Source organism: Macaca nemestrina, chromosome 6 (genome assembly GCF_043159975.1).
Source record: "Macaca nemestrina isolate mMacNem1 chromosome 6, mMacNem.hap1, whole genome shotgun sequence".
Classification (NCBI taxonomy): domain Eukaryota; kingdom Metazoa; phylum Chordata; class Mammalia; order Primates; family Cercopithecidae; genus Macaca; species Macaca nemestrina.
In genome coordinates, this window is record NC_092130.1 from 77,533,967 (window position 1) to 77,548,240 (window position 14,274).

At 36.0% G+C, this 14,274-nt stretch overlaps 1 protein-coding gene across 23 annotated transcripts in view; it reads right to left on the reverse strand.

Annotated features, from left to right (window-relative positions):
- Positions 1-14,274, reverse strand: part of LOC105471068 (peptidylglycine alpha-amidating monooxygenase) — a 279,410-nt gene that overhangs the window by 33,065 nt on the left and 232,071 nt on the right. For all 23 annotated transcript variants that reach the window (XM_071098668.1, XM_071098666.1, XM_071098664.1 and 20 more), the window contains one exon: positions 5,490-5,619. In XM_071098668.1, the coding sequence (XP_070954769.1) occupies positions 5,490-5,619 (130 nt within the window). The remainder of the gene's footprint in view (positions 1-5,489; positions 5,620-14,274) is intronic.

The following is a 14,274-nucleotide window of genomic DNA, read 5'->3' on the forward strand; positions in this document are numbered from 1 at the left end:
GTTTGAAAAGCAAAGATATACAAAGGCCAGAGAGACTCTATGGAATATAACTTAATATTATATTAAAAACACTTACTTCTGAAAATAGACACATTGTAAAAAGTCCCTGTGAGGCAGGAAAAGAGATGGGCAGACAAAAAAAAAAAAATCAGTATGACTATTTAGTGCCATTTTGGGCCTAGAACTATAGATACCATGAATAGATATGAAAAGAAAAAAGAACGCGGTATCATACATCCAGACTCTGGATTCTATTCAGTCAATAAGGTCACTGGGGACAAGTGACTTAACGAGGTGCATTTTGTTACTTAACACTATGAGGTAGTTATTAAAGCCCTCACTTTTTAGGCAAGCAACTGAGAATCAAGGAGTTCAAACGTCTTGATGCAAGTCTCAAACACAGAAAATGGTAACCAAGACTCAAATCCATGTCTCCTATCTTCAAAAAAATGTGATTTTCTCTTACTAGGATTGACTTGACTGAATTGGTAAATCTCCCACCAGTTATAAAATTCAATGTGTATTGTACAAGAGATGGAAGAATAGTCACATAACCAAGAAGAACTAGAGAAAATAGCATAAAACTGGAAGAAAAAGGCTCCAGTAAAGTGAAATGGAGATATGAGAACGATAGAACACGGAAACATTCTTTTTTGTAGAACTCCTTACAGTTTTCCCTCAGACATGAAGGTACTAAGGTAACAGACAGTTTTGAGTTCTGTTCTCCAGGGCCAGTTAAACCCTAAGTTAGGAAAGAAATTGCAGATGTTGAAGCATAACCCAGGCAGATATGTTAACTGAGGCTCCAGAAAACTAGCGAAGCAAATCTTGAACTGATTTTTCTACAAGTTAGGAAGCAGACAGATTTCTAAAACAATATATCTTGGCAAAATCACATAAAGTATTGATAAAGAGATGGTTTGTGAGCTATCTGGGGGGAGGAGGGAAGAAGATTCCTAGAAGACTATGAGTTCTCTACAAACAAAACTTGCAAAACCAATCATTCAGCTATTCAAATTTTACAAACAGCATCTATGAAGATATAAAAGGCATGCTTATCAATGAGACCTAATACAAAGCTGGGAGACCTAACACAAATCCTCTGGCTAATTAAGATTAAAATAATATCTGTAAATTGAAACAATGCTAAATGTAATAAAGTAGAACATAATTGGGATAAAGCCCTGAATTCAATATTTTTAAAACACTGCATAAGCATAAACTTCCAGTAAAAATATCAGCACAATTTTTGACATATATTTGGAGATCTTTGAGATTACAAATTCTACATAAGGCGACACAGTGATATAACTGCTAAAAAAAAAGTGAATATAATTCTCTTCTACTAACAGACATGTAAAATACACATCAAGGGAACTAATTGTAACACTGATCAAATAATACATGAGGTATTGTGACCACTTCTAGGTAAAACACTTTAAAGGGGAGAGAAACCAAAATTCCTTCAGATGAAATAAATCATGTCAGCATGAATATTAGTTGAGAGCTTGGAGAATATTCAGTTTGCAAAAGATAAGGCTTTCTTCAAATATGCAAATAATTGACATGGATAAATGGTAAAAAATTGATCCTGCATTACTATAAGGTGAAGTTATGGGACTCAGATTTAGGTAAAATAATGAAGAACTTTATAACATCTAGATGGGTCCCATAATTGGAAAGCCTGTCTCATATCTAGGGAATTTCTTGGCACTGAAAAAACTCAAGCACTGGATGATGGTTGAAGTTGCTGTAGAACAGATGTGTACATTAGGTGGGAGGCTGGAGATAAGCTCCCTGATGGACACTTGCTGTTTTGGGTGTACAGCATTTATTGTTCCATTTTGTGATAACGAAACCTCACCTTTTTTACTTGACCCAACATTTTGAGCTCCACTCTCAGCCCACTGCTTCAGATAATGTTGACTCTACTCCCACGTTTCGTGGGTAGAACAAAAGACTCAGGCTAAGCCACAGACTCAATTTTATTCCTGTGCCCAAAATAATTGGTTTAATGTGCAATGAGACACGATCTAGGTCAGACCAAGGAATGCCACAAAGACTAATTTTAGTGAGTTTATGTTGACTTATCAGGCATATAGACTATCTCTTCTGTGACATTAGGATGATAATGTGAATCGAACCTGCAAATGGAGAGGAGCAACAGAATGAATCAGGGACTGGAAATGGAGCCACCCTACAGAAAAAATGAGCTGTAAAATAGATACTGATGATGTAATTGGGCTACTATATTCCTTGAAGTTTTCACTTATGCGAACTAATTTTCTCTTTTCCTAAGTTAGTTTATATTGAGTTTTCTCTCTTATTTGTAACAGAAAGAATCTGAAGTTATACTACTTCCAAGATCCCTTCCAACTCCATGTGAACAAATGATAAACGAAATAAGAAATACAACTTCTAACATCTATAAGTTAGGGGCAAGATCCATAGTTAAGTTAAGTGGGTATACGATGTGAGTTCTGCATAGTACACCCCAACCATAGCTCAGATACATGAAAGAAAGGCCAAGAAGCACTTTGAGTGCGGTAGTGATTTTAAGACAGAAACTCAGGAACAGCTATTACTGAGGCAAAAGCTACCCAGCTCCTGCTGGGAAGCATTTAAACTTTAAAGAGCTCTAGCTGCCATGCTGCCCTAACACCAGGGCAGACAAGAGACTCTTTAAAGTTTCATTATACCCTGCTGGCAATAGGCATTTCTTATTTCAGCTAGAAGAGAAGCTTGTTAAAGTAGCAATATTGAAGTAAGGGAGAAAAATGGAAATCAAATTGAGAAAGGGAGTGACTATAATCTTTCAGGAGGTCAGAGGTTTATCATCATTATAATTTTGGTTGCCATGTATATTTAGTGTGGTTAAGTCAAAGAATAAGGGCTGATCAGGGTAACCAGGTGGGAATGAAGAATAATAGTACTGATGAAGACAGCTGACACAATGATATCAAAGGAGCTTTGGGTACTGAGTACTAATTAGGAATTATTATTAACTCCAAGTACTGTCTGATATTTAAAGAATGATCACATCTTATGAACTATGGGATATAATGTGCTTCAATTTGATTTAGAATATGCCCTGGTCTTATAGAACCTACAATTTTGTGAACCTCAGAAATATCAGAATGGGAAATATTTCAACGAAAATTAATATAGGATTTGTCACTATCAAACAGTGGTAACAAGAAGAATGCAGTTTCCAACTAATTTTTAATTTGTATTGTCCCTCACCTGTACATTATAAATTCCACAGGAAGGTACTTTTTCTTTGTATAATCCTTGGATTTTTAATGAAGGCCAAAAAAACCCAAAACTATGTACTTCATCCAATTTATAGAATGTGACTTAGGAATGATGGCCATGCATTAACATTCAAAGAACAGAACCTGAATTTAATTTGTTCTTTGAACAAATCCAAATGTATTTTCCTAAAAAATAGCTAACAGAGTAATCTACTTCTAAGTCTACTCAGAGAGCTGAGGGCCAGAAAAGAATTTCCTTACAACCATGGATTGCAAAATCTGCTAGGGGCAACAGGCAATACCAGGAAGGGAGAAGGAAAGAGAGAGAAAAAATAGTTTTACATCTGAAAGACAAAGATGAAGAAGAAAGAAGAAACAGAGATTTAGTGAGTAAAATCAGCGGTTTTCTCTGAAGACATCTTGCATGTTCAACTGCACCCCTTTATAGATGTCATTTATCAGGGCAAATACTCCGGGGCTTTGCCAGTGAAACCAGAATCTATTTCCATAGGATCCTGGTTACCTAGATGCTAGCACAGCCAGATAAGCCACAGAAAATGCTCTTAGGTGGTTCCTGTTTCGTAGTCTTATTTCCTCTCCCACCCTAAACTGGACTTCACAGATCCCTTTTTCTATTAAACTATTCCAGTCTCTGCTGTTTACTTGGAAATGAATGTCACATTAAAATGGAAAATTGGCCTTTGTCCAGTTTAGCTTTTGCCAGATGAAACAGTATCAATGGGAGAAAATGATGCTGTAATTTTCTCCTCTGGTAAAATGTGCCTAGAAATCCATGCAGAAAATGTAGCAATATTCATTAAAATGAAGAATAAGTACCATGAATAGTAACAGTTTGCTTTTAAAAGCACTTGTTAAAATACCATTAGATGTTCAATAATGACTAAGACGATGTAACAGAGATGTATGAATGAGAATGTTGAGTTTGATTATTTACTTTGAACTCTGAAGTGATCTTTTTCAGATTCCATTTTCAAGTATGACAACTGGAAAGGACAATTAAACAGTAACAAAGCTACCAATCTATTCTGAAACGTTGATTGAATTCCGTCTTCAACTGCACAAAGAAAATTTGACATACGAATATGTGACAGAACCAGGTTTAACATAAATTTAATCAACATCTCTGAAACTGGAGAAGACCAATTGAACTATACATGTAGATCCTCAGTTTTCCAAATGACACCCCATAGTTATACATATAAAAAGAGAAGATACATTAGATTTAATTGATAAAAGATTTTAAAATTTATCTCCCTATGTAAATTTGTATTGAAATAAATGAATAAATGGATATTCATTCCTTATAAGAATTAAAATAACCTGCTAAATTGTGGGGCAAGCTTTTAAAAATACAATCATGAACATGCTTACAATTCTATTAAAAGCAGTATTGTAAAGTGGCTAAGTAGGCCAACTCTGGAGTTAGATGGGAAGCAACTGAAGCCTGGCTTTGCCACTTGCTAATTTGGGCACAGTACTTAACTTCTTTTGGTTTCTACATCTGTGAAACCTGAATAATGATGGTAACTCAGAGGACACACTCAATAACTGTTTGACGTTTTTACTAAAAATCCCTCTAAGAAGGTAGGAAAGGAAAATCCAGAGGATAAAGCAGGAGTAATAGACAGTCCTAGAGTTATTCTTAAGTCTTTGATGCTCACGAAAAGAGCAAATTTGAGTAATAAAATTGGTCTATATTAGAACCTGAAGGCCAAGTTACTATTTCTTCACATGTACTGGCCAAACTGCCCCAACCACACTGTCCAGGACAAAGGTCTTGGCATAGTTCTGCACCCAGGACATGAAAATAACAAAAGGGTGTTATTATAGTCAACCAGCAACCTTTCTTAGTTGATCCCTTATCATGAGCACTCTCCTTGAAGTCTCGAACATTTTCACTAAGGTACTGACTTAACTATCTTTAATGTTATAGATAGGTAACAGGAGGGAGCAAAATGGTAAGTGGGTAGAATCACAGATTGTTACTGTCTTCTTTCCATAAACTATTTTGTGAAACTACTTTGTTTTAAAGCACACAAGACTTCCTTTCTGCTACTTACTACAGTCAGATGTTAAAAGGACAAATACATTTTGCCATAAAATCAAATTCTGAAAAACCTTTATAGTTCTCTCACCATTATTCTTAGTTTAATGAAAAAATTATGTACACTATTTTTATTTTCATTTGCTTATTGAAGAAAAAATATTACTTACTTTCCATCCCAGACATGGTCACCTCTGTGGAAAATCACCAGGTTATTCTTAGGGTCTAGAGCCACCCCAGAAACCTGGCCTGGCAACAAGTATACTCCAGGCCAATCCAGTGCCTCTTCCATGTGGAAATCTAAAAGATATATCCACATATTTAGTGTAAAAAGGAAAGGTCGAATTGCCTCATGAGGATTCACAATAGTTACAAGAAGCTTATGCAATAACATCACTAGATGCAAAGAAATAAAAAAAGACAATCAAGCCATGCTCTACATAAATTATACCACATGCACATTCCAAGTAACTTTCTGAGTGATGAAATGAAGTGACTGGGAACTTGGATTAGGACTGTTTTCTTTTCCTTTTAACAAGATGCCTGTAAAGCCAGCTAACTCAAGTCATTAAAGGGTAAATTTGAGATGGCCTTCTTCTCAACAAGATTCTTTCTTTACTCTTTTTAGAAAATACAACAACATACATGACATTTTAATACAAAGCAAATAGGAAGAATGGGCAATAAGCCTGGCACTCTGTGTTCCTCTGTCCCTTTCCCTCATCTATCTATCTGTCTGTCTGTCTGTCTGTCTGTCTGTCTATCTATCTATCTATCTATCTATCTATCTATCTATCTATCTATCTATCTATCTATCTATCTAACTATCTATCTATCTAATCTATCATCTCCTGAGTAAATTCTGGATATTCAATATAAAATAGCCCCCCTAACAAACCATTCATTGATGATTCCTTGTTACACAGAACTAAGATATCAATCTCATTCTCCTAACTTCAGTGACCCTATAAGAATAGGATTCTTTCACTGTTCCCGTATTTGGTTTCCTAAAATGAGAGAAGAAAAAAAATGACAGAAACTCTGTGAATGAATGATTTCCAAATTATTCTTATTTCTGATCAGAATATATTTATCTTCAGAGAATATCTGGGTTTGCATGTGTGGGTGTTTTGAGACAGGGTCTCACTCTGTCACCCAGGCTGGAATGCAGTGGCATGGTCACAGCTCACTATAGCCTCAATCTTCTGAGCTCAAGCAATCCTCCCACCTCGGTCTCCTGAGTAGCTGGGACAATAGGTGTGCACTACTATGCCCAGTTAATTGAAAAAAACAATTTATTCCAGAGACGGCATCTCACTGTGTTGCCCAGGATGGTCTCCAATTCCTGGGCTCAAGTGATCCTCCTGCCTCAGCCTCCTAAAGCGTGGGGATTATAGGTGTAAGCCACCACAGCCAAACTCATTTGTGTTAATCCATTTTATAAACATGCCCATGGATAAAGGGGGACAATGTATATATCTGTACTAATTGAGGATATAGAGTTATGAAGATCACTGTGAAAGCTATTATATCAGTATTGACATTTCTTTCCCTCCCAAATGCTTCAACAAAGATTCTGAGAAGAAAAGCAGCAATTTCAGTCTCATTCCTCCTTGCCATTCTCTGAAGGATATGGCAACATGCAGTGAAATCCTCACAGGCAGACATTAAAGACTGGGGGGAGAAAGAGAAGCTCAAAGCTTATATGATCAGCTATGAAAACTTGAGAGGATGCTTCTATGAGAACAAGCACTTCAAAATAATTCTGTCAACTACAGAAAAGAAAAAGTACATTTTCACCCAAAATATTTTAAACTTTGTACTTTAATTTTTTCTTTAATAAAAATTAACAAAACATAGAACAGTAGGATGCCCAGATTAGTTCAACCTTTGCTGAAGCATCTTCTTTCTTTCCCTTTTTTTTTTTTTTTTTTTTTTTTTGCTTAAGCATTTTCAACAACTATTTCCTAAGCGTATTTTCTGTGCAAGGTACTATGGTAGAATCTGGGAATGCAAAGGAATAAAACGTGGTTTTTGGTCTTAGTAAATAAACAAATATAATAGGGCTATAATAGGATAGGAATATGACAGAATGAAATGTTTTAAAAACCCAGGAACTCAATACTTGTGACACGAAGTAGTACAGGAATATAGGAGAGGGCCCAGAATCCTTCCCAAGGCTAGGGCTGGGATAGGGTAGGATTAAGGTCTACTTAAAAGGTTTCCCATGGGAACAAACATTTGTGTTTGCACTTAAAGGTAAGGTGGAATTCATCTAGTGTAGAAGTGGGCAGATAATATTTTTGTCAAAAAGAATAAAAGTGAGGATGTTTGTAATTGCAAAATGGGTTTTAAGATTTTTTAAAATAATCAGGAAAGGATACATGTGTATGCTGGGTGGAATGGGGGGCTGGGGACTGGATTAGCTGACCCTGAGATCTGGTTTAGACTGGAAAATGTACTGATACCACATAAAGAGCCTGGATTTAACAATGATCATATAGTGTGTAGTGTCTTGACCTCTACTGAAAATTTTGAGGCACATTACAAGTACTTTATTAGCAGCAGTAAAGCACAGAGTCAGGGAATAATTTGCTTTGGAAATATTTTAGAGCATATGAAAATGTCATTGTCACTCATGTGTATTGTGATATGCCTTTTGGAGAGAAGGTGGGCAGAATGACAGCTGGTATGCCTGAATTTGCAAATAATCCTAGGCATAGAAGTGGATGTGAATGGAGCTGCTCAGATGAACAGTATCTATCATCTGTCACCCTTGCTTGTCATAAAAGGGAGAACAACTGCAAACTTCTGCTACTGGCAATTGGGAGCCACTGAAGGTTTAGAAATATTGGTTTTATTGGTACAAAATAATTGTACATATTTATAGGGTACATGTGATATTTTGATACAAGCATGATCAAATCAGGGTATTTAGAATATACATCACCTTGAACACTTATCATTTCTTTGGGTTGGAAACATTTCATATCTTCTCTTCTAGCTATTTTGAAATAGACAATATATTGTTGTTAACTGTATTTACCCAACTGTGCTATCAAACACTAAAAGCTGTTTCATCTCTACATGTTAGTACCCATTAACCAACTTGTCTCCATCCCCCTGAATCTTTCCCGGGCTCTGGTAACTATCATTCTATTCTCTACCTCCATGAGATCAACTTTTTAAGCTTCCACATATGAATAAGAATATAGTATTTGTCTATTTTTAGCTTATTTCACTTAACATAATGACCTCCAGTTTCATATATGTTGCTGCAAATGACAGGATTCCATTCTTTTATGGCTGAATAGTATTCCATTGTGTACACACACCACCTTCTCTTTATCCATTCATCTGTTGATATAGTCTTAGGTTGATTCCATATCTTGGCTACTGTAAATAGTATTGCAGTAAACATGGGGGCACAGTTATCCCTTTGACTGACTTCCTTTCCTTTGTGAAAAATGTCATTGGTATAATGACTGCATTAAATCTGTAGATTGTATTAATGTTTTCACACTGCTGATAAAGACATACCTGAGATTGGGTAATTTATAAAGAAAAAGAGGTTTAATAGACTTACAGTTCCATGTGGCTGGGGAGGCCTCATAATCATGGTGAAAGATGAAAGGCATGTCTTACATGGTGGCAGACAAGAAAGAATGCAAGCCAAGCAAAAGGGGTTTCCCCTTATAAAACCATCAGATCTCCTGAGACTTATTCACTATGAGACGACAGTATGGGAGAAAGTGACCCCATGATTCAATTACGTCCCACTGGGTCCCTCCCATGACACATGGGAATTGTGGGAGCTACAATTCAAGATGAGATTTGGGTGGGAACACAGCCAAACCATATCAGGTAGTATTGTCATTTTAACAATATGTTTTTTTCAGTCCATGAGCAGGAATCTTTCCATTTTTGGGGTGTCATCTTCTTTCATCAGTGTTTTGTAGTTTTTCTTGCAGAGATCTTTCATCTCCTTGGTTAAATTTATTCATCAGTATTTTTTAAGCTATTGTAAATAAGACTGCTTTCTTGATTTATTTTTCAGCTAGTTCATTATTGGTGTATAAAAATACTACTGATTTTCATATGTTGAGATTTTGTATCTTGAAACTTTACTGAATTACTTTATAAGTTCCAAGACTTTTCTTGGTGAAGTCTTAAGGTTTTTCTCTATATAAGATCATGTCATCTGCAAAGAGTGACTAACCTGACTTCCTCTTTTCTGATTTGGGTGCCTTTTCTTTCTTTTTCTTGCCTGACTGCTCTGGTTAGAACTTCTAGTACTATGTGGAATAAGAATGGTCAAAGTGGGCATCCTTGTCTTATTCCAGTTCTTAAAAGATTCTCCTCTTATCTCCATTCGGTATGATGTCAGCTGTGGGTTTGCTGTATAGGGACTTCATTACATAGAAGTATATTCCTTCTATGCATAAATTATTAAGAGTTTTTGTCATGAAGAAAAATAGAATTTTAGCAAATGCTTTTTATGCATCTATTGTTATGATCATATGGTTTTTGTCCTTCATTCTGCTGATGTGCTATACCACATTTATTGATGTTGAACCATCCTAATATCCCAGCAATAAATTTCACTTGCTCATGATGTATTATCTCTCTGATGTGTTTCTGAAGTTGGTTTGATAGTACTATGTTGAGGATTTTGTATTTATGTTCATCAGAGATACTGGCTTGCTCTTTTCTTTTTTCACTGTATCCTTATCTGGTTTTGATATCAAGATAATGCTGCTTTCATAGAATAAATTAGGAAGAATATCCTCTTCTTCCATATTTTGGAATAGTTTGAAAAAAATGCTATTAGTTCTTTATAATTTTGGTATAATTCAGCAGTACCATCTGGTCCTGGGCTTTTCTTTGATGGGAGATTTTTTTTTTTTTTTTTTTTTTTATTACTGATTCAATCTCATTACCTGTTATTGGTGTGTTTGGTTTTCTATTTCTTTCTAGTTCAAGCTTGGTGGGTTTTATGTATCCAGGAATTTATTCGTTTCCTCTGGGTTTTCTAATGTATTAGCATACAGTTGTTGAAAACTGTATTAGCATACAGAAATCATTATATCTCTAATGATTTTTTATATTTCTGTGGTATTTGTTGCTATGTCATCTTTTTCATTTCTGATTTTATTTATTTGAATCTTCCCTCTTTTTCTTGGTTAGTCTAGCTAATTTTGTTTATCTTTCAAAACGCCACCTTTTTTTTTTTTTCATTGACCTTTGTATTTTTTTAGTCTCTATTTCATTTAGTTCTGCTCTGATCTATTTCTTTCCTTTTACTAATTTTGGGTTTGTTCTTGCTTTCCTAGGTCTTTGAAGTGCATTGTTAAGTTGTTTGTTGGACATCCTACTTTTTGATGTTGGCATTTACCACTATAAACTTCCCTCTTCGCGCTGCTTTTGCTATATTCCATAGGTTTTGGTACTTTGTGTTTCCATTTTCATTTGTTTCATTTTTTTTTTTTATTTCCTTCCTAATTTCTTCATTGAGCCAGTAGTTGGTCATAGCATGTTGTTTACTTTCCATGTATTTATACAACTTCCAAAGTTCTTCTTGTTATTGACTTCTAGTTTTTTCCTTTGTGGTCTAAGAAGAGACTTGATATAATTTCTATTTTTAAAATTTTGTTGAGACTTGTTTTATGGCCTAACACATGGTCTATCCTGGAGAATGTTACATGTGCTGTTAAAAAGAATGCGCATTCTACAGCTGTTAGATAAACTGTTCTGTAAATGTCTGTTAGGCCAATTTGGTCTAAAGCGCAGTTTCAATTCAATGTTTATTTTCTGTCTACATGATCTGTCCGATGCTGACAATGGTTGAGGTCCCCAACCATTACTGTGTTGGAGTCTATCTCACCCTTTAGGTCAAATAATATTTCCTTTATATACCTCTGTGCTCCAGTGATGCATATGCATATATATTTAGAATTGGTGTATCCTCTTGCTGAATTGATCCCTTTGTCATTATATAATGATCATCTTCATTATTGTTGTTGTTTTTTACTATTCTTAAAGTCTATTTTACCTGATACAACTATAGTTACTCGTGCTTGTTTTTGTTTTTCATTTCCATGGAATATATTTTACCATCCCTTCACTTTCAGTCTTTATGTGTCTTTACAGGTGAAGTGAGTTTTTATGAGCAGCAAATAGTTGGGTTATGTATTTCTATTCAGTAAGGCTGTCTATATATTTTAAGTGAGAAATTTAATCCATTTACATTCAAGGTTATTATTGGTAGGTGAGGATTTATCTTTGTCATTTCATTAATTGTTTTCTGATTGTTTTGTATAGCCTTTTTTTTTCCTTTCTTATTGTTTATCATTGTGGTTTGATGTTTTTTTGCAGTGGCAACACTTGAGTCCTTTCTCATTTGTGTGTTTGCTCTGCCACTAAATTTCATTCTTGTGTTTTTGTGATGGTAGCTATTGTTCTTTTGCTTATAGAGGTAAAATCTGGACTTCCTTAAACATTTCTTGTAGGGATGTTCTAATGCTAATGAATTCCCTCAAGTTTTGCTTGTCTGGGAAAACTTTGCTGGGAATAGTATTCTTGGATGAATTGTTTTTTGCTTTTAACATTTCGAATATATCAATTTACACTGTCTCCTGATCTGTAAGGTTTAAGCTGAGAAAGTTGCTGTTAGTCCGAAGGGGGTTTCCTTATTTGTGACTTGATGCGTTACCCTTGATGTTTTTAGAATTTAATCTTGTTTTTAACTTTTGAAAATTCTACTATAATGTGTCTTGGAGAAGACCCTTTATGTTGAAGCTGTTTGGGGAACACTGGGATTCCTGTATCTGGATATCTATATCTCATCCAAAATGGGAAATTTTCAACTGTTACTTTATTTCATTAAATAGGTTTTCTATACCTTTGTCCATCTCGACACCTTCTAGAACAATAAAAATTACAATATTTGGTCAGTTTACGTGTCCTATATATCATATTATGTAGGCTAATTTTTTAAATAGTTTTTCTTAACATCTTTTTTTTTTTTTTTTTTTTTTTTTTTTTTTTTTTGAGACAGTCTCACTCTGTCATCTAGGATGGAGTGCAGTGGTGCTGTCTTGGCTCACTGCAACCTCCTCCTCCTAGGTTCAAGTGATTCTTATGCCTCAGTCTCCCGAGTAGCTGGAATTATAGGCATACACCACCCCGTCTGGCTTTTTTTTTTTTTTTTTTTTTTGTATTTTTAGTAGACATGGGGTTTCACCATGTTGGCCAGTCTAGTCTCAAACTGCTAGCCTCAAGCAATCTACCAGCCTCAGCCTCCCAAACTGTGGGATTACAGGCATGAGCCACCATGCCTGGCCTTACTGGGTTATTTTAAAAGATGTCTTCATATTCAGAAATCCTTCCTTCTGCTTGATCTAGTCTATTGTTGAAGCTCTCAACTGTATTTTTTTATTTCATTTGATTAAATTCTTCAGTTCCAGGATTTCTGTTTGACTCTTTTTTATAATATCTCTTTGTCAAATTTCTCTTTCAGACCATAAACTGTTTTTCTGAAGTATTTGTATTGTTTATCTGTGTTGTCTTCTATTTTACTGAGCTTCTTTAATATCATTATGTTGAATTCTGTTTCAGGAATCTCATAGATTTCTTTTTTGTTGAGTGTGTTACTGGAGAATTATTGTGTTCCATTAGAGGTATATTTCCTTCTCATGTTTCTTGTGTCCTTACATTGATACCTCTTATGTGGTATGACAGCTGCTTCTTACAATTTTATTGATTGGGTTTCATAAGAAAAGATGTTTTTCTTTATAGATGAACTATAGTGTTGGTTGAATAGGGTGGTTGGTTTTAATTCTAAGTGGACACAGTAGTATCTGTATGACTTCTTTGGGTATAATCAGCATCAGTGGTGTCTCTGAGTTCCTCAGCAGCTTAGGCTGCAGTTTTTAGTAGAATCTAAGGTGAGCCTTTGCAGAGGACAGGGACACAAGGTGGGTTGATCCTTGGGCCCCACTGGGAGCAACAGTGAGTTGAACATGACAGGTTTTAGGCCCCTAGGTAGTGTATGCAGATATCAGTGGTAGCAGGTCCAGGCAGCTTACTCAGGTTCTGGCAGTGGCAGTGGTGGGCTGGGTAGGCAGTTAGGTCCTTGGGCCCAGGGGTGGCATGCATGGCATTAGTGAAGGCAGTATCAGCACTGAACCTATCCTCAGATCCCCATTGGTATGTACACCAGCAGTGGTGGTAATGGGCTGGAAGGACCAGTCCTCAGGCCCCATGTGGCTCATGCAGGTGGGTGCTGGCAGCAGTGGTGATGGCAGGCTTGAAAGATCCATCCTTAGACCCCTGGGAGGAGTGCACAGACACCAGTGGTGGTAGACGGGGTGGGTGAATCCTCAGATCCCTGGACAATGTGTCTGGACTCTGGCAGACTGAATTGATTCCCAGTTCTCAATGATGTGAGCAGGCACTGGCAGGGGCAGTGCTGGGTGGGGAGGAACTGTCCTTAGGCTCTCTGATGTTGTATGCCCATGGGAAATTTAAAATATGGGGTGACATGATTAATGCTGTATATTTGAAAGTGAACTCTGGAAACAGAGTAGAGGCATTAGATTTAGAAATGACTAGATAAATCAACAGATGGATAAGTCATTCCCCTGTCAAATTTTTAAAATGATTTTAAAGTTGCTTAAATCTCAGACTGCACTTCCTTCATTCTCTTCTCATTTAGTTGTCATAATTCTATACTCATTCACCACTCCTGAAGCTTCTAGATGGGTTCCAAAGGAAACTCAAAGCTCATGACAATGCAGATAGTTAATTGCTTTCATCACGTTCTCAGAGCTCAGAAGCACTACAACTAGACAGAATTCTTTAAGGGCAAGGATCATCCCTTATTCACGGTTTTGTCACCAACTGTCACACAGGGCCTGGCCTACTTACTGTATGGCCTGATAAATGCATTAAAGT